At 41.9% G+C, this 24,789-nt stretch overlaps 2 protein-coding genes across 2 annotated transcripts in view; both read left to right on the top strand.

Moving 5' to 3' along the window:
• Nucleotides 1-242: 242 nt before the first annotated feature.
• The window catches only part of LOC140083170 (5-hydroxytryptamine receptor 7), a 50,166-nt gene continuing 25,619 nt past the window's right edge, over nucleotides 243-24,789 (top strand). The window contains exons 1-2 of the mRNA XM_072126360.1: nucleotides 243-572; nucleotides 3,917-4,464. Of these exons, the coding sequence (XP_071982461.1) occupies nucleotides 3,974-4,464 (491 nt within the window). The 5' untranslated portion in view covers nucleotides 243-572; nucleotides 3,917-3,973. The remainder of the gene's footprint in view (nucleotides 573-3,916; nucleotides 4,465-24,789) is intronic.
• Nucleotides 21,037-23,451, top strand: LOC140083154 (uncharacterized). The gene has a single exon (XM_072126359.1). It carries the CDS (start codon nucleotides 21,221-21,223, stop codon nucleotides 22,640-22,642), a length of 1,422 nt encoding a protein of 473 aa, XP_071982460.1. The 5' UTR covers nucleotides 21,037-21,220; the 3' UTR covers nucleotides 22,643-23,451.

Genomic DNA, 24,789 nt, shown 5'->3' on the forward strand with positions numbered 1-24,789 from the left:
GGCTTTCCTCTTAATCTTTGTGCAGGGCAGCTATTCCCTTGCACTCCCCTGTCACACATGCACACTCATCTCATAATCCGCTTTGATTTGTAGTGATTTATCACAATCCCTTCTTCTGCTGCTATAAGTCATTGTGGAATTTGCCTTTTCTAAATTTACAGCTAAAATCCTATCACACGTGACTGCACCTTAAAGGGATGGGCTATAGTGTGTGTGATGCTTCCCTATGGATGATTTCCTCTCTCCTGTAAGCGGCTGCTCATTGCTGGGAGTCTGTGACGTCACCAGATCGAGGAGACGACTTCTCCCGCTCCACAATCAGCTGCACTTTACACATGGAGAGACTGTGAGAGTGACAGGTCCTGAGGAGGGACAGCCAGGACCCCTCTATGGAAAGTGACTGCACACAATGCCGGGGGCGGCTGCCAGGACCGGGGGCTTCATGAGACCTGCTGATCGCTGAGCTCACTTATGAGACAGGTGACACTGGATTTACTCCTCAAGAACTAAGAAGATGACTGTGACTGAGGGCGTCTTACAGCGCACCCTACACCAAGCATCTAGCGGAGCAGGTACCGTACCCTATAGAGCGCGCAGAATGTGGGTTACATTAATCCTGCATGACCGCCCCCTTATATAACATATATATGCGCCTCGCTTCATTTAACACCAGACCTGAGCGCGTCCTTCACTGGTAAATGTCTCATTTAACTATTAAAGAGCGGAACATACATAGCACAGAGGGGTTTGTCACCTGGCACCGCCCGGGCTGGTATGGATATGTCCTTTTACATAGTCAGCTCTGCTACATCTGCACATTTGCTGTATTATGTACACACTGGCGCAACTATACGGGAGGCAGGAGGAGAAAATACACATCGGAGATGGATGACACAAGAACCAAGTGGTGTGGACACAGTCAGCCCTGCTACATCAGTACATCGCTGCATTACGTACACACTAGCACAGCTTTGCAGGAGGTACAGGTAAATACGGGTACATATTGGAGTTGAGTAATGACTCAAGTGGTATGGGAACAGTCAGCTCTGCTACATTGCATTACTTACTCGCTAGCACCGCTTTGCAGAAGGGACAAGTAAATATGGTTTCGGATTTCAGTGCTGACTCAAATGGCGTGAACACAGTCAGCACTGCTACATCAGTACATTGCTGCATTACATACACATTGGAGTTGAGTGGTGTGGACGCAGTCAGCTCTGCTACATCAGTACATTGCTGCATTACATACACATTGGAGTTGAGTGGTGTGGACGCAGTCAGCTCTGCTACATCAGTACATTGCTGCATTACATACACATTGGAGTTGAGTGGTGTGGACGCAGTCAGCTCTGCTACATCAGCACATCGCTGCATTACATACACATTGGAGTTGAGTGGTGTGGGCACAGTAAGCTCTGCTACATCAGTACATCGCTGCATTACATACACATTGGAGTTGAGTGGTGTGGACGCAGTCAGCTCTGCTACATCAGCACATCGCTGCATTACATACACATTGGAGTTGCATGGTGTGGACGCAGTCAGCTCTGCTACATCAGTACATTGCTGCATTACATACACATTGGAGTTGAGTGGTGTGGACGCAGTCAGCTCTGCTACATCAGTACATTGCTGCATTACATACACATTGGAGTTGAGTGGTGTGGACGCAGTCAGCTCTGCTACATCAGTACATCGCTGCATTACATACACATTGGAGTTGAGTGGTGTGGGCACAGTAAGCTCTGCTACATCAGTACATCGCTGCATTACATACACATTGGAGTTGAGTGGTGTGGACGCAGTCAGCTCTGCTACATCAGTACATTGCTGCATTACATACACATTGGAGTTGAGTGGTGTGGACGCAGTCAGCTCTGCTACATCAGTACATTGCTGCATTACATACACATTGGAGTTGAGTGGTGTGGACGCAGTCAGCTCTGCTACATCAGTACATCGCTGCATTACATACACATTGGAGTTGAGTGGTGTGGACGCAGTCAGCTCTGCTACATCAGTACATCGCTGCATTACATACACATTGGAGTTGAGTGGTGTGGACGCAGTCAGCTCTGCTACATCAGTACATCGCTGCATTACATACACATTGGAGTTGAGTGGTGTGGACGCAGTCAGCTCTGCTACATCAGTACATTGCTGCATTACATACACATTGGAGTTGAGTGATGTGGACGCAGTCAGCTCTGCTACATCAGTACATCGCTGCATTACATACACATTGGAGTTGAGTGGTGTGGACGCAGTCAGCTCTGCTACATCAGTACATTTCATAGTTTATACGGTTGAAAAAAGACACTTGTCCATCAAGTTCAACCAAGGAAGGGAAGGGATTGGATGAGGAAGGGATTTAGGGGAAACAATTCTATATAACATAACCATCAATGTTATTTAGGTGTAAAAAGGAATCTAGACCCTTCTTGAAGCTCTCTGCTGTCCCTGCTGTGACCAGCGCCTGAGGCAGGCTATTCCACAGAGTGACAGTTCTCATAGTAAAAAAGCCCTGTCGCCTCCGGTGATTAAACCTTGTTTTCTCCAGACGGAGACAGTGCCCCCTCGTCTTTTGCTGCATTACATACACATTGGAGTTGAGTGGTGTGGACGCAGTCAGCTCTGCTACATCAGTACATCACTGCATTACATACACATTGGAGTTGAGTGGTGTGGGCACAGTTAGCTCTGCTACATCTTTGCTTCATTGCATTTCCTATACTATAGCACAGGCTTGTAGGAAATGTGAATTGTCTGTAGAACATGATTTGGTTTCCTCCGAACGGGATCCACTTGAGTGCCAGAGGTAAAAGGAGTCGCTACATCTTCACTGATGGGTTTTAACACAGTCAGCTCTGCTACATCTGTACGGGATGGCGTGCTCATAGCCCAGAGTTGCAGGATATATGCATTGTACACAGCACAGAGGGGCTCGCTGGTAAGATAATCTCCGTGAATTGGTTATCGTCTATGTGCCAGAGGTAGAAGCTAATGCTCCCTGCTTGACTTAATGAGAGGAAACATATAAACTGAGTGGTTTGAGCAAAGTCAGCTCTGCTACATCTGTACTTCACTGCATGCTGTATATAACATCAGCATCCTGCAGGAGGTAGAAGGAGACGCCATGTGTTTGGCTTAATGACAGGTGACACTGGACTTGAGGGGTTTGAGGAAAGTCAGCTCTGCTACATCTGTCCTGCTTCAGCTCTGCTACATCTATACACATATACTATAAGCAAAGGGTTGTAGTATATGTGCATTGTTTATGGCACAGTGGGCTCACTGGCTTGGTCATTGTATGGTTTACATGATTTGGTTGCCAGAGGTAGAAGGAGACCCTACACACTTTGCTTAATAACAGCTGACACAGGATGGGAGTCATCTCTGCTACGTCGGTAGCACATGAGCTCTGCTACATCTACACTATATGACTAATGTAATGAGGAGTTTGCTGGTAGTATAGTCAGAGGGGGAAGGAGACGCTACCTGTTCTGACACCGGAATGGAATGACTAGAGCAAAGTCGGCTCTGCTACATCTCTATCACAAAGCTCTGCTACATCTGCACTGCACTGTATGACGTACGCCAGGTGCCTTGTCCATAGCACGGAGGGGCTCGCCGTCTTGGAGGGTCTCCACGATTTGCTTGTCCTCTGTGTGGCATCTACCTGAGTGCCAGAGGTAGAAGGAGACGCTACATGTTCCTCCTAATGAGAGCTGACACGGGAAGCGAGCGCTCGGAACTTAAGAAGAGCGACATGGAGTGGAAGTAATCTCCTCCGGAATCCTCTTCTCCCAGGGATTTCTATATGGGAATTACGGGAAAGCCGGGATGTTGCATTAATCATGTCTGTGCTGTATGTGGCCTCCTGTGTATCTGATCTCCATCATCTCTTCTCCTCCAGGAGTCTTCCCCAGGATCTCGGTGACTTTGCCATCAGTGAGGAGGTCCAGGAGGGGGGATGCTGGTTCAGGTCCAGTCCAGTCCAGTGACAGTCGGCCATCTCTCTTCATACAGCGCTCAGCCGCCCTGTCCCCCACCTGCATTCATGACTGACAGACCCCTCATTACTACTGAACAAGACTTGGCCACTGTTAACCAGACCAACGCCACCGACTGCGGAGAGGAGATCCTGCTGTATGGGGACATCGAGAAGATCGTCATCGGGGTTGTGTTATCCATCATCACCATCTTCACCATAGCTGGCAATGGCTTGGTCATCATCTCCGTGTGTATAGTCAAGAAGCTACGGCAGCCCTCTAACTACCTGGTGGTGTCCCTGGCGGCGGCCGACCTCTCGGTGGCCATCGCTGTCATGCCCTTTGTCATCATCACAGACTTGGTTGGGGGGAAATGGCTTTTTGGCAAAGTCTTCTGCAATGTGTTCATAGCCATGGATGTCATGTGCTGCACGGCCTCCATCATGACCCTGTGTGTCATCAGTGTGGACAGGTAAGACGCGGGACGTCCGAGGGGCCAGAGGAGGGGGAGAGGGATGGTCCTTGGTGGTCACATCGAAGAATAGAGGAGGACAAGCAGGACAATAGTGAGGACCGGACCAGCCTGATGGAGGATGATGTACACAGGTCATGGATACAAGATGTAGATAGAACATAGGTCATGGATACAAGATGTAGATAGAACACAGGTCATGGATACAAGATGTAGATAGAACACAGATCATGGATACAAGATGTAGATAGAACACAGGTCATGGATACAAAATCTACATAGTCACAAGTCATGGATACAAGATGTAGATAGAACATAAGTCATGGATACAAGATGTAGATAGAACACAGGTCATGGATACAAAATCTACATAGTCACAAGTCATGGATACAAGATGTAGATAGAACATAAGTCATGGATACAAGATGTAGATAGAACATAAGTCATGGATACAAGATGTAGATAGAACACAGGTCATGGATACAAAATCTACATAGTCACAAGTCATGGATACAAGATGTAGATAGAACATAAGTCATGGATACAAGATGTAGATAGAACACAGGTCATGGATACAAGATGTAGATAGAACATAAGTCATGGATACAAGATGTAGATAGAACACAGGTCATGGATACAAGATGTAGATAGAACACAGGTCATGGATACAAGATGTAGATAGAACACAGGTCATGGATACAAGATGTAGATAGAACATAAGTCATGGATACAAGATGTAGATAGAACACAGGTCATGGATACAAGATGTAGATAGAACATAAGTCATGGATACAAGATGTAGATAGAACACAGGTCATGGATACAAGATGTAGATAGAACATAAGTCATGGATACAAGATGTAGATAGAACACAGGTCATGGATACAAGATGTAGATAGAACAGAGGTCATGGATACAAGATGTAGATAGAACACAGGTCATGGATACAAGATGTAGATAGAACACAGGTCATGGATACAAGATGTAGATAGAACATAAGTCATGGATACAAGATGTAGATAGAACACAGGTCATGGATACAAGATGTAGATAGAACATAAGTCATGGATACAAGATGTAGATAGAACACAGGTCATGGATACAAGATGTAGATAGAACACAGGTCATGGATACAAGATGTAGATAGAACACAGGTCATGGATACAAGATGTAGATAGAACACAGGTCATGGATACAAGATGTAGATAGAACAGAGGTCATGGATACAAGATGTAGATAGAACACAGGTCATGGATACAAGATGTAGATAGAACACAAGTCATGGATACAAGATGTAGATAGAACATAAGTCATGGATACAAGATGTAGATAGAACAGAGGTCATGGATACAAGATGTAGATAGAACATAGGTCATGGATACAAGATGTAGATAGAACACAGGTCAAGGATACAAGATGTAGATAGAACACAGGTCATGGATACAAGATGTAGATAGAACAGAGGTCATGGATACAAGATGTAGATAGAACACAGGTCATGGATACAAGATGTAGATAGAACATAGGTCATGGATACGAGATGTAGATACGTAGATGGGGAGGTACAGAGGTCTTGAATACGAGATGTAGATAGATAGTATACAAGTCCTGGATACAAGGTGTAGATAGATAGTACAGAGGTCATTGATAAAAGATGTAGATAGTAAAAAGGTCCTATATACAAGAGGTAGTTAGTATACAGGTCATGTAAACACAATATAGATAGTACACAGGTCCTGGATATAGAATGTGTATAGAGAGTATAAAGGTCCTAGATACAAGATGTAGGTAGTATACAGGGGCTGGATACAAGGGGTAGGTAGTACACAGGTCATGGATACACAGTATAGATAGTACAGAGGTGGATACAAGATGTAGATACATAGTATATAATGTAAGTATAGGAGAGGCTGCTCCTGCTCCCCCTATGTCTGCATGTCTCAGCCCATGAGGCCGGGCCGGATGATGAATAGACGCCAGCGTTTGGTTTGGATCCAAGGAAATCATGAAGGAAAAGTAATTTAATCCATAGGTAAGTTAAAAAATATGCAAAAAGGCATCACTTAAGAATACATACGGTCATAATAATGTTCTAGTCCTTTTTTGCATATTTTTAACTTACCTATGGATTAAATACATTTTTCAAAATATTTGCCTCGTTGCCAGTGCGGATTACATAGATAGTATACAGGTCCTGGATACAGGATGTATATAGATAGTATACAGGTCCTGGATATAGGATGTATATAGATAGTATACAGGTCCTGGATATAGGATGTATATAGATAGTATACAGGTCCTGGATACAGGATGTATATAGATAGTATACAGGTCCTGGATATAGGATGTATATAGATAGTATACAGGTCCTGGATACAGGATGTATATAGATAGTACACAGGTCCTGGATACAGTATATAGATAGTATACAGGTCCTGGATATAGGATGTATATAGATAGTATACAGGTCCTGGATATAGGATGTATATAGATAGTATACAGGTCCTGGGTACAGGATGTATATAGATAGTATACAGGTCCTGGATACAGGATGTATATAGATAGTATACAGGTCCTGGATATAGGATGTATATAGATAGTATACAGGTCCTGGATACAGGATGTATATAGATAGTATACAGGTCCTGGATACAGGATGTATATAGATAGTACACAGGTCCTGGATACATGATGTATATAGATAGTATACAGGTCCTGGATACAGGATGTATATAGATAGTATACAGGTCCTGGATATAGGATGTATATAGATAGTATACAGGTCCTGGATACATGATGTATATAGATAGTATACAGGTCCTGGATATAGGATGTATATAGATAGTATACAGGTCCTGGGTACAGGATGTATATAGATAGTATACAGGTCCTGGATACAGGATGTATATAGATAGTATACAGGTCCTGGATACAGGATGTATATAGATAGTATACAGGTCCTGGATATAGGATGTATATAGATAGTATACAGGTCCTGGATACAGGATGTATATAGATAGTATACAGGTCCTGGATATAGGATGTATATAGATAGTATACAGGTCCTGGATATAGGATGTATATAGAGAGTATACAGGTCCTGGATATAGGATGTATATAGATAGTATACAGGTCCTGGATATAGGATGTATATAGATAGTATACAGGTCCTGGATATAGAATGTATATAGATAGTATACAGGTCCTGGATATAGGATGTATATAGATAGTATACAGGTCCTGGATATAGGATGTATATAGATAGTACACAGGTCCTGGATATAGGATGTATATAGATAGTATACAGGTCCTGGATATAGGATGTATATAGATAGTATACAGGTCCTGGATATAGGATGTATATAGATAGTATACAGGTCCTGGATATAGAATGTATATAGATAGTATACAGGTCCTGGATATAGGATGTATATAGATAGTATACAGGTCCTGGATATAGGATGTATATAGATAGTATACAGGTCCTGGATACAGGATGTATATAGATAGTATACAGGTCCTGGATATAGGATGTATATAGATAGTATACAGGTCCTGGATATAGGATGTATATAGATAGTATACAGGTCCTGGATATAGGATGTATATAGATAGTATACAGGTCCTGGGTACAGGATGTATATAGATAGTATACAGGTCCTGGATATAGGATGTATATAAATAGTATACAGGTCCTGGATATAGGATGTATATAGATAGTATACAGGTCCTGGATACAGGATGTATATAGATAGTATACAGGTCCTGGATATAGGATGTAGATAGATAGTATACAGGTCCTGGATACAGGATGTATATAGATAGTATACAGGTCCTGGATATAGGATGTATATAGATAGTACACAGGTCCTGGATATAGGATGTATATAGATAGTACACAGGTCCTGGATACAGTATATAGATAGTATACAGGTCCTGGATATAGGATGTATATAGATAGTACACAGGTCCTGGATACAGTATATAGATAGTATACAGGTCCTGGATACAGGATGTATATAGATAGTATACAGGTCCTGGATATAGGATGTATATAGATAGTATACAGGTCCTGGATATAGGATGTATATAAATAGTATACAGGTCCTGGATACAGGATGTATATAGATAGTATACAGGTCCTGGATACAGGATGTATATAGATAGTATACAGGCCCTGGATATAGGATGTATATAGATAGTATACAGGTCCTGGGTACAGGATGTATATAGATAGTATACAGGTCCTGGATATAGGATGTATATAGATAGTATACAGGTCCTGGATATAGGATGTATATAGATAGTATACAGGTCCTGGATACAGGATGTATATAGATAGTATACAGGTCCTGGATATAGGATGTATATAGATAGTATACAGGTCCTGGATATAGGATGTATATAGATAGTATACAGGTCCTGGATACAGGACGTATATAGATAGTATACAGGTCCTGGATACAGGATGTATATAGATAGTATACAGGTCCTGGATACAGGATGTATATAGATAGTATACAGGTCCTGGATATAGGATGTATATAGATAGTATACAGGTCCTGGGTACAGGATGTATATAGATAGTATACAGGTCCTGGGTACAGGATGTATATAGATAGTATACAGGTCCTGGATATAGGATGTATATAGATAGTATACAGGTCCTGGATATAGGATGTATATAAATAGTATACAGGTCCTGGATACAGGATGTATATAGATAGTATACAGGTCCTGGGTACAGGATGTATATAGATAGTATACAGGTCCTGGATATAGGATGTATATAGATAGTATACAGGTCCTGGATATAGGATGTATATAGATAGGTCACAGGTCCTGGATATAGGATGTATATAGATAGTACACAGGTCCTGGATATAGGATGTATATAGATAGTATACAGGTCCTGGATATAGGATGTATATAGATAGTATACAGGTCCTGGATACAGGATGTATATAGATAGTATACAGGTCCTGGATATAGGATGTATATAGATAGTATACAGGTCCTGGATATAGGATGTATATAGATAGTATACAGGTCCTGGATACAGGATGTATATAGATAGTATACAGGTCCTGGATACAGGATGTATATAGATAGTACACAGGTCCTGGATACAGTATATAGATAGTATACAGGTCCTGGATATAGGCTGTATATAGATAGTATACAGGTCCTGGATACAGGATGTATATAGATAGTATAAAGGTCCTGGATACAGGATGTATATAGATAGTATACAGGTCCTGGATATAGGATGTATATAGATAGTATACAGGTCCTGGATATAGGATGTATATAGATAGTATACAGGTCCTGGATACAGGATGTATATAGATAGTATACAGGTCCTGGATACATGATGTATATAGATAGTATACAGGTCCTGGATATGGGATGTATATAGATAGTATACAGGTCCTGGATACATGATGTATATAGATAGTATACAGGTCCTGGATATGGGATGTATATAGATAGTATACAGGTCCTGGATACAGGATATATATAGATAGTATACAGGTCCTGGATATAGGATGTATATAGATAGTATACAGGTCCTGGATATAGGATGTATATAGATAGTATACAGGTCCTGGATATAGGATGTAGATAGATAGTATACAGGTCCTGGATACAGGATGTATATAGATAGTATACAGGTCCTGGATATAGGATGTATATAGATAGTACACAGGTCCTGGATATAGGATGTATATAGATAGTACACAGGTCCTGGATACAGTATATAGATAGTATACAGGTCCTGGATATAGGATGTATATAGATAGTATACAGGTCCTGGATATAGGATGTATATAGATAGTATACAGGTCCTGGATACAGTATATAGATAGTATACAGGTCCTGGATATAGGATGTATATAGATAGTATACAGGTCCTGGATATAGGATGTATATAGATAGTATACAGGTCCTGGATATAGGATGTATATAGATAGTATACAGGTCCTGGATACAGGATGTATATAGATAGTATAAAGGTCCTGGATACAGGATGTATATAGATAGTATACAGGTCCTGGATATAGGATGTATATAGATAGTATACAGGTCCTGGATATAGGATGTATATAGATAGTATACAGGTCCTGGATATAGGATGTATATAGATAGTATACAGGTCCTGGATACAGGATGTATATAGATAGTATACAGGTCCTGGATATAGGATGTATATAGATAGTATACAGGTCCTGGATATAAGATGTATATAGATAGTATACAGGTCCTGGATATAGGATGTATATAGATAGTATACAGGTCCTGGATACAGGATGTATATAGATAGTATACAGGTCCTGGATACAGGATGTATATAGATAGTATACAGGTCCTGGATACAGGATGTATATAGATAGTATACAGGTCCTGGATACAGGATGTATATAGATAGTATACAGGTCCTGGATATAGGATGTAGATAGATAGTATACAGGTCCTGGATACAGGATGTATATAGATAGTATACAGGTCCTGGATATAGGATGTATATAGATAGTACACAGGTCCTGGATATAGGATGTATATAGATAGTACACAGGTCCTGGATACAGTATATAGATAGTATACAGGTCCTGGATATAGGATGTATATAGATAGTACACAGGTCCTGGATACAGTATATAGATAGTATACAGGTCCTGGATACAGGATGTATATAGATAGTATACAGGTCCTGGATATAGGATGTATATAGATAGTATACAGGTCCTGGATATAGGATGTATATAGATAGTATACAGGTCCTGGATATAGGATGTATATAGATAGTATACAGGTCCTGGATATAGGATGTATATAAATAGTATACAGGTCCTGGATACAGGATGTATATAGATAGTATACAGGTCCTGGATATGGGATGTATATAGATAGTATACAGGTCCTGGATATGGGATGTATATAGATAGTATACAGGTCCTGGATACATGATGTATATAGATAGTATACAGGTCCTGGATATGGGATGTATATAGATAGTATACTGGTCCTGGATACAGTATATAGATAGTATACAGGTCCTGGATATAGGATGTATATAGATAGTATACAGGTCCTGGATATAGGATATATATAAATAGTATACAGGTCCTGGATACAGGATGTATATAGATAGTATACAGGTCCTGGATACATGATGTATATAGATAGTATACAGGTCCTGGATATGGGATGTATATAGATAGTATACAGGTCCTGGATACATGATGTATATAGATAGTATACAGGTCCTGGATATGGGATGTATATAGATAGTATACAGGTCCTGGATACAGGATGTATATAGATAGTACACAGGTCCTGGATATAGGATGTATATAGATAGTATACAGGTCCTGGATACAGGATGTATATAGATAGTATACAGGTCCTGGATATAGGATGTATATAGATAGTATACAGGTCCTGGATATAGGATGTATATAGATAGTATACAGGTCCTGGATATAGGATGTATATAGATAGTATACAGGTCCTGGATATAGGATGTATATAGATAGTATACAGGTCCTGGATATAGGATGTATATAAATAGTATACAGGTCCTGGATACAGGATGTATATAGATAGTATACAGGTCCTGGATATGGGATGTATATAGATAGTATACAGGTCCTGGATATGGGATGTATATAGATAGTATACAGGTCCTGGATACATGATGTATATAGATAGTATACAGGTCCTGGATATGGGATGTATATAGATAGTATACTGGTCCTGGATACAGTATATAGATAGTATACAGGTCCTGGATATAGGATGTATATAGATAGTATACAGGTCCTGGATATAGGATATATATAAATAGTATACAGGTCCTGGATACAGGATGTATATAGATAGTATACAGGTCCTGGATACATGATGTATATAGATAGTATACAGGTCCTGGATATGGGATGTATATAGATAGTATACAGGTCCTGGATACATGATGTATATAGATAGTATACAGGTCCTGGATATGGGATGTATATAGATAGTATACAGGTCCTGGATACAGGATGTATATAGATAGTACACAGGTCCTGGATATAGGATGTATATAGATAGTATACAGGTCCTGGATATAAGATGTATATAGATAGTATACAGGTCCTGGATACAGGATGTATATAGATAGTATACAGGTCCTGGATATAGGATGTATATAGATAGTACACAGGTCCTGGATACAGGATGTATATAGATAGTATACAGGTCCTGGATATGGGATGTATATAGATAGTATACAGGTCCTGGATACATGATGTATATAGATAGTATACAGGTCCTGGATATAGGATGTATATAGATAGTATACAGGTCCTGGATATAGGATGTATATAGATAGTATACAGGTCCTGGATACAGGATGTATATAGATAGTATACAGGTCCTGGGTACAGGATGTATATAGATAGTATACAGGTCCTGGGTACAGGATGTATATAGATAGTATACAGGTCCTGGATACAGGATGTATATAGATAGTATACAGGTCCTGGATACAGGATGTATATAGATAGTATACAGGTCCTGGGTACAGGATGTATATAGATAGTATACAGGTCCTGGGTACAGGATGTATATAGATAGTATACAGGTCCTGGATATAGGATGTATATAGATAGTATACAGGTCCTGGATATAGGATGTATATAGATAGTATACAGTTCCTGGGTACAGGATGTATATAGATAGTATACAGGTCCTGGATATAGGATGTATATAGATAGTATACAGGTCCTGGATACAGGATGTATATAGATAGTATACAGGTCCTGGATATAGGATGTATATAGATAGTATACAGGTCCTGGATATAGGATGTATATAGATAGTATACAGGTCCTGGATACAGGACGTATATAGATAGTATACAGGTCCTGGATACAGGATGTATATAGATAGTATACAGGTCCTGGATACAGGATGTATATAGATAGTATACAGGTCCTGGATATAGGATGTATATAGATAGTATACAGGTCCTGGGTACAGGATGTATATAGATAGTATACAGGTCCTGGGTACAGGATGTATATAGATAGTATACAGGTCCTGGATATAGGATGTATATAGATAGTACACAGGTCCTGGATATAGGATGTATATAGATAGTATACAGGTCCTGGATACAGGATGTATATAGATAGTATACAGGTCCTGGATACAGGATGTATATAGATAGTATACAGGTCCTGGATATAGGATGTATATAGATAGTATACAGGTCCTGGATATAGGATGTATATAGATAGTACACAGGTCCTGGATATAGGATGTATATAGATAGTATACAGGTCCTGGGTACAGGATGTATATAGATAGTATACAGGTCCTGGATATAGGATGTATATAGATAGTTCACAGGCCCTGGATATAGGATGTATATAGATAGTATACAGGTCCTGGATATAGGATGTATATAGATAGTATACAGGTCCTGGATATAGGATGTATATAGATAGTATACAGGTCCTGGGTACAGGATGTATATAGATAGTATACAGGTCCTGGATACAGGATGTATATAGGACTGTAGGGATTAACAAACCCAAACCTTAAATTTGGTACTTGCCCCTGTACTTTGATCAACCATCCAACCGTTTGGTACTTGACCTTGTGCCTTGATCAACCATCCAACCGTTTGGTACTTGACCTTGTACCCTGATCAATCATCCAACCATCCGGTACTTGACCGTGTACCTAGACTAACCACCCAACCGTCTGGTACTTGACCGTGTACCTAGACTAACCACCCAACCGTCTGGTACCTGACCGTGTACCTAGACTAACCACCCAACCGTCTGGTACTTGACCGTGTACCTAGACTAACCACCCAACCGCCTGGTACTTGACCGTGTACCTAGACTAACCACCCAACCGTCTGGTACTTGACCGTGTACCTAGACTAACCACCCAACCGCCTGGTACTTGACAGTGTACCTAGACTAACCACCCAACCGTCTGGTACCTGACCGTGTACCTAGACTAACCACCCAACCGTCTGGTACTTGACCGTGTACCTAGACTAACCACCCAACCGCCTGGTACTTGACAGTGTACCTAGACTAACCACCCAACCGTCTGGTACCTGACCGTGTACCTAGACTAACCACCCATCAACAGACCGGGAAACTAAATGTTTGGGTAATGTGGGAAGGCCACAGCGTTTATTAACAACTAAGATAAATTATTAAATAATGTTATAAATTAAAACATTCCCAACTTGCTAGGCCCGCTTGGCATCTTCAAAATCTTGAGAACCGACTTCGCCCGAAATGGCGGCTGCGGCCCTGCAGCCGGCATGTGGGCATCTTCCAGCGCCTTAGGGCCTGTGTAACTTCCGCCTTCGCTGTGACAACTGTAGGAAAACAGAAGGAAACAGCCAGAACCAAGGAAAGAAAAGCTGAAAAGAAATAATTCTGAGGGCAGGGTGGGAGGGTGACTTCTCGCCTCTTCGGTCCAGGGGGCAGAAGGAAAGAGGCCCCCCCACGTGCTCTCGGACTTTATAAACCACCGGGCGGGTCCTTACCCGCCCCCAAACACCGCCTCCTGTGACCTCACACGGGAGGAGTAAAGGGGCAAGCCCCACCAGCCTACCAGAAGGCTAGAAACCACCCCCTACAGTCCTCAGCCCCTTCGCTATTTGCTTTGGGGCTTGTTAATAGTTCACAGGCCCTGGATACAGGTTGTAGATAGATAGATAGATAGATAGATAGATATGAGATAGATAGATAGATAGATAGATAGATATGAGATAGATAGATAGATATGAGATAGATAGATAGATAGATAGATAGATAGATAGATAGATAGATAGATAGATAGATATGAGATAGATAGATAGATAGATAGATAGATAGATAGGAGATAGATAGATAGATAGATAGATAGATAGATAGATAGATAGATAGATAGATATGAGATAGAGAGGAGATAGATAGATATGGGATAGATAGATAGATAGAGAGATAGATAGATAGATATGAGATAGATAGATAGATAGATAGATATGAGATAGATAGATAGATATGAGATAGATAGATAGATAGATAGATAGATAGATAGATATGAGATAGATAGATAGATAGATAGATAGATAGATAGATAGATAGATAGATATGAGATAGATAGATAGATAGATAGATAGATAGATAGATAGATGCATGTGGTTTCTCTATGAGCGCTTTATGCGGTATAACATTATCACACTCTATGTGGGCAGCACATGATCCTCATATATACCCCCTTTATGACTACCACCCCCAGCAGTCACACTACTACTATGTGCTATGGATCTTTAGCAAGAGATATGCAGGGAGGGAGTTTGGAAACATAACTATTCTGGTACAAGCAAATATTAGCTATTGTTCTCTGTTATCAGCCATTTCGGACTGGAGTTAGGCTGTCTGCAGTGTACTTTAATAAGATGACATCCAGAACCCATGTATGGGGGGTATTTTATCACAATGTCAGACCTTATAGCAAGAATCCCCTCGCTGTACCCATAATGCCTCATCCTGTCCCTGGGATGCCTATTTGCATAATCATAGTCCCTGGGGGAGAAAATCTGTGTCCTAACAATCTTAGCCATACTGTATCCAGAGGAACATCATGGAAAGTCTGTGTCCTCCCTATACAGCATCTAGATAAAGCGGGCACAGCACGGGGGCGCCCCCACCTGGCACCCAGCACTGGGGAACATGTCTACCCATAGAAGCACCCTGCATGGGGCTATATATTATATTATGTATGCATAATACATGCAGATCTATGACCTACAGTCAGTGTGGTATGATATACAATCAATACAATGTATGTATGTGTGTTTATATGTGTATGAATGTATGTGTGTATGCATGTGTGTATGTATGTATGTGTATATGTGTATGAATGTATGTGTATATGTATGTGTGTATAAATGTATGTGTATATGTATCTGTGTACGTATTTGTGTATGTGTATGAATGTATATGTATGTGTGTATGTGTATAAATGTATGCGTGTATGTATGTGTGCATACATGTATGTATATGTGTGTATGTATTTGTTTATGTGTATGAATGTATATATGTGTATGCGTGTATATGTATGAAATGTATGTATATGTGTGTGTATGTATGCATGTGTATATGTATGTGTGCATACATGTATGTATATGTGTGTGTATGTATTTGTTTATGTGTATGAATGTATATATGTGTATGTGTGTATATGTATGAAATGTATGTATATGTGTGTGTATGTATGCATGTGTATATGTATGTGTGCATACATGTATGTATATATGTGTGTATGTATTTGTTTATGTGTATGAATGTATATATGTGTATGTGTGTATATGTATGAAATGTATGTATATGTGTGTGTATGTATGCATGTGTATATGTATGTGTGCATACATGTATGTATATGTGTGTGTATGTATTTGTTTATGTGTATGAATGTATATATGTGTATGTGTGTATATGTATGAAATGTATGTATATGTGTGTATGTATGCATGTGTATATGTATGTGTGCATACATGTATGTATACATGTGTGTATGTATTTGTTTATGTGTATGAATGCAGGGCCGCCGATAGGGCAGTACAACTGGTACTGCCCTATGGGGCCCGGACTCTAAGACACTAGGGGGGGGGGCCCGGCCGGTGGGGTAATATGCGGTAATAGTACGTCAAACTTCTGGCCCCGGCTCCTGAATGGAGCCGGGGCCAGAAGCTGCGGGTGTCGGCTATATATTATAGCCGACACCCTCCTCTAACACCCGCGATCGGAGATTTCTCCGATCGCGGGTGTTAACCCCTAACACGCCGCGGTCGCGCTGACCGCGGCGTGCTAGGGGCATTTAACAGGATTCGGACCCCCCCGCGGCGCTTACCGGGGGGGTCCCGCTGCTCTGATCGCAGCCCCGGGACTGCCGGTGCCCGGGGCTGCGCGATCTTCTTCCGGGTGCCGGGTCCGTGCCTCCTGGCAGGAACCGGCTGTGACACACTGAGCATGCGCAGCATGCTCAGTGTTTCACATAATACAGTGTAATACATCTGTATTACACTGTATTAGGTGAAGAATAGCTTGAACAAGTGATCAGTGGATCACTTGTTCAAGCTAACCTGTAAAAGTAAAGAAAAAAAAGTTAAAAACACTGAATAAACACAATTTTTAATAAAAATAATTAATTAAATAGAGTTAAAGTCCCCTAAACACAAACATTCCCTATACACATCTAATAAAGTAAAAATACCTGAAAATCACCAAAACCCCCCACATATTTGGTATCACCGCGTCCGTAACAATCTGTACAATAAGTCAGAAACATTATTGGACCCGTACGGTGAACGCCGTAAAAACAAAACCCGAAAAACTCGCCAAAAATATAAATTTTCATAAAATCCCTTTACAAAAATGTTCTAAAAAGTGATCAAAAAAAGTTATGTGCCCCAAAATGGTACCAATTGAAAGAACAACTCAACACGTAAAAAATAAGCCCTAAACTAGCTCTGTCAACCAAAAAATATTAAGGTTAAGTTCCCGAAAAGATGGCGATGCAGAAACAAATAATTTCCTCTGTATTAGTTTTTCTCCAGTAAAATTGTAAAAATAAATGAAAAACTATATAAATGAGGTATCACCGTAATCGTAGTGATCTATAGAATGAAAATATTATAGTATTTTTAGTGTATGGTGTACGACCCCCAAAATATACAAAAAAAAGAAACCCCAAATTGACAATTTTCTTTTCCTCCATACATTAAAGAGTTAATAAAATCTCATCGAAAAGCTATAGACCCACTTAAATGAAGTATTTGTAAAGTGCATCTCATGTCGCAAAAAATAAGCCCTTAAATGTCCAAATTGCCAAAAAAATAAAGATTGTATAGCCAATAAAAAGTGACAATGCATAATCTGCTCTGAATGGCGCAGCTCCCCCTCAATGCCCTGGCGTGTGCCCATACAGCAGTTACCATCACATATGGGGTATTGTTATACGCGGGAGAGATGGGGGATCAAATTTTGAGGAGCGTTTTGGAATTTTATCCACTGAGAATTTGTACATTTTATGAAAAACACATTCATTTAGCCAAATAAAATGTAATTTCGAAATTGCATCCGATTTTGTTTTAACCCCTGTAAATTAAAGGGTTAACAAACTTCATAAAAGTTGTTTTACGTACGTTGAGGGGTGTAGTTTCTATAATGGAGTAATTTATGGGGTTTTACTTTATTTAGGCCTCTCAAAGTGACTTGAAACCTGAGCAGGTCCCTCAATAGCAGGATTTAGCTTTTTTTATGAAAATGTGAAAAATTGCACGTGACGTTCAATAGTATGACTCCTATTGGCAATCTACCAGAAGAGTGTGCCTTGTCGTAGCAACAGGCCTCAAACCCTGTTTGTGAAAGGTCACTGCGGGGGGCAGGAGGCTTGTTCGGTTTTGGGGTGTGTTGGGGCCCAGACACTTTTGCTGTATGGGGCCCCGAATTTCCTGATGGCTGCCCTGAATGTATGTGTATATGTATGTGTGCATACATGTATGTATATGTGTGTGTATGTATTTGTTTATGTGTATGAATGTATATATGTGTATATGTATGTGTGTATATGTATGAAATGTATGCATATGTGCATGTGTGTATGTGTATGAATGTATGTGTATATGTATGTGTGTCTGCATAGAATGTATGTACAGGTGCATGTATGTATGTGTCTGAATGTATGTGTATATGTATGTGTGCATACATGTATGTATATGTGTGTATGTATTTGTTTTTGTGTATGAATGTATATATGTGTATGTGTGTATATGTATGAAATGTATGTATATGTGTGTGTATGTATGCATGTGTATATGTATGTGTGCATACATGTATGTATATGTGTGTGTATGTATTTGTTTATGTGTATGAATGTATATATGTGTATGTGTGTATATGTATGAAATGTATGTATATGTGTATGTATGCATGTGTATGTGTATGTGTGCATGCATGTATGTATATGTGTGTGTATGTATTTGTTTATGTGTATGAATGTATATATGTGTATATGTATGTGTGTATATGTATGAAATGTATGCATATGTGCATGTGTATGAATGTATGTGTATATGTATGTGTGCATGTATGTATGTATGTGTATATGTATGTGTGCAAGTATGTTTTTATGTAATTGTGTATGTATGGAGGCTTCTGCTCCAATCACTGCTCCAATCACATCCAGCACTGATGTAGATAACATTACCTAGTATCAGATAATGATCTGCAGCATGACATCCCACAGCTAAAGTCCATGGAAAAAGTCAAGTTTGCTACAAGAGTTTATATTTCTTTGCAGTATCCAGTTACACTTTGTATATGTATGGGAATGTATGTGTGTGTGCATGAATTAATGAATGTATGAATGTGTCTGTATATGTAAATAAAGACCTGTGGATTTTAATATGTGTGTATGTGTATTCATACAGACACACTCCAGCAAACAAGTTTGTAACTGAATGTGCAGTACGTGTTGATTTAAATTCATGTGTGTATAAATGCATTTGTGACCTATATGTATGGAATGAAATGTATGTACTGTATGTGTAAGAATGTACTGTATATGTGCGTGTACTAATGTTTGTGTGTATGAATGTATTTGTGTATTAATGAATGTGTATGTAGTAATGTATGTATGTGCATGGATGTACATGTGTGTATAAATGTATGTGCCTGTGTTTATCAATATACATGTGTATACTAGTGTGGATGTATGTGAGTGTATGTTTGCAAATTAATAGTGCACAATGCACCAGCATATGAACCAAACCTTGTCCCCCGTCACCTGCCGGATGTATCAGGGGGCTCAGAGATCAGAGATATCCAATCTGGATCCTGCCAGGTGTAGAAATGCGCTAAAGCCTGAGCCCAGGCTGGAACCGCCCCCTCCCAATGTATGTGTGCATGTATGATATGTGTGTGATGTAGGTTTTTGTATGATAAGTAGGTGTACTTGTATGAAATATATGTGTGTGTGATTTATTTGTGTATGTATGATATTTATGTATGTCTGTAGGGAAGTATGCAAATACGTTTTCCAAGGCTCCTTTTAGTACCTTGAAAGGCAACCCCCTAACACCAAGTATGACCTACAAGAAGTCTGATAACATGATGTATGCCTTTATGCTTGATATATGTGTATGATATATGCAATTATGTTTAATGTGCATGTATTATATTTGTATGAATATGTGTGTATAATATATGCATGTTTATCAGCTTATCATTGTGTGTTATGTCTTAGTGTGTGTATGACAATGTGTGTATAAATCTGTGATATTAAAAGCCTGGTAAGGGGAAAGAACTTGTAATTCACAGGAGGTGGTGAATAGATGGAGAGAGAGAAGAAAGACAACCAAGAGAAGGAAGACAGGGTACAGAGAGCAGGTTGTGACACAGCACACAGAAGACAGAGGGAGACACAGGACACAGAGGAGAGTGGGAGATACAGGACACAGATGAGAGAGGGAGACACAAGACACTGGGGAGGGAGGGAGACACAGGACACTGGGGAGGGAGGGAGACACAGGACACAGGGGAGAGAGGGAGACACAGGATACAGAGAAGAGAGGGAGACACGGGACACAGAGAAGAGAGGGAGACACGGGACACAGAGAAGAGAGGGAGACACAGCACACAGAAGACAGAGGGAGACACAGGACACAGAGGAGAGTGGGAGATACAGGACACAGATGAGAGAGGGAGACACAAGACACTGGGAAGGGAGGGAGACACAGGACACAGAGGAGAGAGGGAGACACAGGACACAGAGGAGAGAGGGAGACACAGGACACAGAGGAGAGAGGGAGACACAGGACACAGATGAGAGAGGGAGACACAAGACACTGGGGAGGGAGGGAGACACAGGACACAGAGGAGAGAGACAGACACGGGATACAGAGGAGAGAGGGAGACACGGGATACAGAGGAGAGAGGGGGACACAAGACACTGGGGAGAGAGGGAGACACAGGACAAAGAGAAGAGAGGGAGACACAGGACACAGAGGAGAGAGCGAGATACAGGACACAGAGAAGAGTGGGAGACACAAGACACTGGGGAGAGAGGGAGACGCAAGACACAGAGAAGAGAGGGAGACACAGGACACAGAGGACAGAGGGAGACACAGGACACAGAGGAGATAGGGAGACACAGGGCACAGAGGAGATATGGAGACACAGGGCACAGAGGAGATATGGAGACACAGGACACAGAGGAGAGAGGGAGACACAGAATAGAGAGGAGAGAGGGAAACACTGGGTACAGAGGAGAGAGGGAGACACTGGGTACAGAGGAGAGAGGGAGACACTGGGTACAGAGGAGAGAGGGAGACACTGGGTACAGAGGAGAGAGAGAGACACTGGGTACAGAGGAGAGAGAGAGACACTGGGTACAGAGGAGAGATGGAGACACTGGGTACAGAGGAGAGAGGGAGACACTGGGTACAGAGGAGAGAGGGAGACACTGGGTACAGAGGAGAGAGGGAGACACAGGGCACAGAGGAGATAGGGAGACACAGGGCACAGAGGAGATATGGAGACACAGGACACAGAGGAGAGAGGGAGACACGGGATACAGAGGAGAGAGGGAGACACGGGATACAGAGGAGAGAGGGAGACACGGGATACAGAGGAGAGAGGGAGACACGGGATATAGAGGAGAGAGGGAGACACGGGATACAGAGGAGAGAGGGAGACACGGGATACAGAGGATAGAGGGAGACACGGGATACAGAGGAGAGAGGGAGACACAGAATACAGAGGAGAGAGGGAGACACGGGATACAGAGGAGAGAGGGAGACACAGAGGAGAGAGGGAGACACAGGACACAGAGGATAGAGGGAGACACAGGACACAGAGGAGAGAGGGAGACACAGGACACAGAGGATAGAGGGAGACACAGGACACAGAGAAGAGAGGGAGACAAGGATACAGAGGAGAGAGCGAGATACAGGACACAGAGGAGAGAGGGAGACACAGGACACAGAGAAGAGTGGGAGACACAAGACACTGGGGAGAGAGGGAGACACAGGACACAGAGGAGAGAGGGAGACACAGGATACAGAGGAGAGAGGGAGATACAAGAAACGGAGGAGAGAGAGACTCAGGATACATAGAAGAGACACAGGACACAGAGGAGAGAGGGAGGAACAGGATACAGAGGAGAGAGGGAGACACAGAGGAGAGAGGGATACACAGGATACAGAGAAGAGAGGGAGACACAGGATACAGAGGAGAGAGGGATACACAGGACACAGAGGAGAGAGGGATACACAGGACACAGAGGAGAGAGGGATACACAGGACACAGAGGAGAGAGGGAGGAACAGGACACAGACGAGTGAGGGAGGAACAGGACACAGCAGTGAAGAATACAAAGAAAACGGTGAGCAAAATGAACACGGGATCATTTAAGTGAAGAACACATTGAAAGAACACTGAAGAACAGATTGCAGATGTTTCCATACATCTGCAATCTGTTCCGAAGACACGCGTGCAGAACGGTGTTCTCCACCATACATCTGCAAGGTGTTCTTCACACATATTGTACGGAAACATCTGCAATGTGTTCTTTAGTGAAAACATCTGCAAACATCTGCAATGTGTTCTTCACACATATTGGGGCACATTTACTTACCCGGTCCATTCGTGTTCCAGCGGCGGCTTCTCCGACGAGTGTTCGGGTCTTCCGGCGATTCATGAAGGTCCTGCGCCCAATGTCCACCAGGTGTCGCTGCTGCGCATTTTTTTAAAATACGGCAGTTTTTTCCGAATCCGTCGGGTTTTCCGACGGCCACGCCCCCCCATTTCCGGCACTTGGGTCGGCTTATACTTGTGTATATGTGGTATTTATATTTTTTTTTCCTCACAATGAAAAGCCTAAAGACAAGGGGACATTATAGGTATGTGGGGGTTGCTATAGAAAATGGGGTATTATAATATCCCTTTTTCTGTAGCCTTCTTCATATCAAGACATTAAAAGGGGGCTACAGGAAAAGGGGGCACTATAGAGGGGGGCTACAGGAAATGGGGGCACTATAGAGGGGGCTACAGGAAAAGGGGGCACTATAGAGGGGGGCTACAGGAAATGGGGGCACTATAGAGGGGGGCTACAGGAAAAGGGGGCACTATAGAGGGGCTACAGGAAAAGGGGGCACTATAGAGGGGGGCTACAGGAAATTGGGGCACTATAGAGGGGGCTACAGAAAAGGGGGCACTATAGAGGGGGGCTAGAGAAAAGGGGGCACTATACAGGAGCGCTACAGAATAGGGGGCACTATAGAGGGGGGCTACAGGAAATGGGGGCACTATAGAGGGGGGCTACAGAAAAGGGGGCACTATAGAGGGGAGCTACATGAAATGGGGGCACTATAGAGGGGGCTACAGAAAAGGGGGCACTATAGAGGGGGGGCTACATAAAATGGGGGCACTATAGAGGGGGCTACAGAAAAGGGGGCACTATAGAGGGGGGCTACATGAAATGGGGGCACTATAGAGGGGGCTACAGAAAAGGGGGCACTATATATTTTTTACCTCCCTGTATCTCTGGTTCTGTGGATCACAGGACCACATGGTTGACGTGATTTGATGAAACCAAAGATATCGGACTCTGAATTGAGGAACGTAGAGACAGGGGAAGGCAGAGACAAAGAAAGAGTCATAGGAGGAGAGAGTGATAGGGAGGCAGAGTGAGGCACAGAGGAGGCACAGACAGACAGAGACGTCAGGCAGAGCCATTGTACAAGCTGTGTGCTGCGGCAGGGGTGGGGGGCTCCTGATATTGCGGGGGTGGGGGTCTCCCATTACTGATGTGAATGGAGCGCACACATCACACAGATATAAGAGGCTTTTCTCCCTCCGTGTGCCCCAGTGTCGCAGATGAAGGAGATTAAGTGGAGCGCCGCAGGCTGAGATTTACTGCTACAAAACCTCCATTACTTAGTATTTACTCATGTGGAGCTGAGGGTTTGTCACTGTGTGTCAGCTTACAACCAGTAGCTGTGACCTCTCATTCACTGCCTATAATCCTCCTGTAAATCTCCTCATTCACTGTAGGATTCAGATCCATAAACCAGAGACGTCGTCTATTATCCTCTGACTACAAGGGTTAATAGTCTGCTACAGATGAAGGCTCGCACATGTCCTACCTACAGCTGCCACTAGGGGAGCACCATTCAGTACGACTGAGCTCAAAGGGAGCTATATAAATCTGTGTATGCAGTGAGCACCCCCTAGTGGTGGCTGAAGGCAGATGGGATTCAGTC

The sequence above is a fragment of the Engystomops pustulosus genome, chromosome 1 (assembly GCF_040894005.1).
Source record: "Engystomops pustulosus chromosome 1, aEngPut4.maternal, whole genome shotgun sequence".
Taxonomy (NCBI): Eukaryota; Metazoa; Chordata; class Amphibia; order Anura; family Leptodactylidae; genus Engystomops; species Engystomops pustulosus.

Bases quoted from the DNA above. Each gene is read 5' to 3' on its own strand.
- LOC140083154 (XM_072126359.1), top strand. From the start codon at position 21,221: ATGAGAGAGGGAGACACAAGACACTGGGAAGGGAGGGAGACACAGGAC.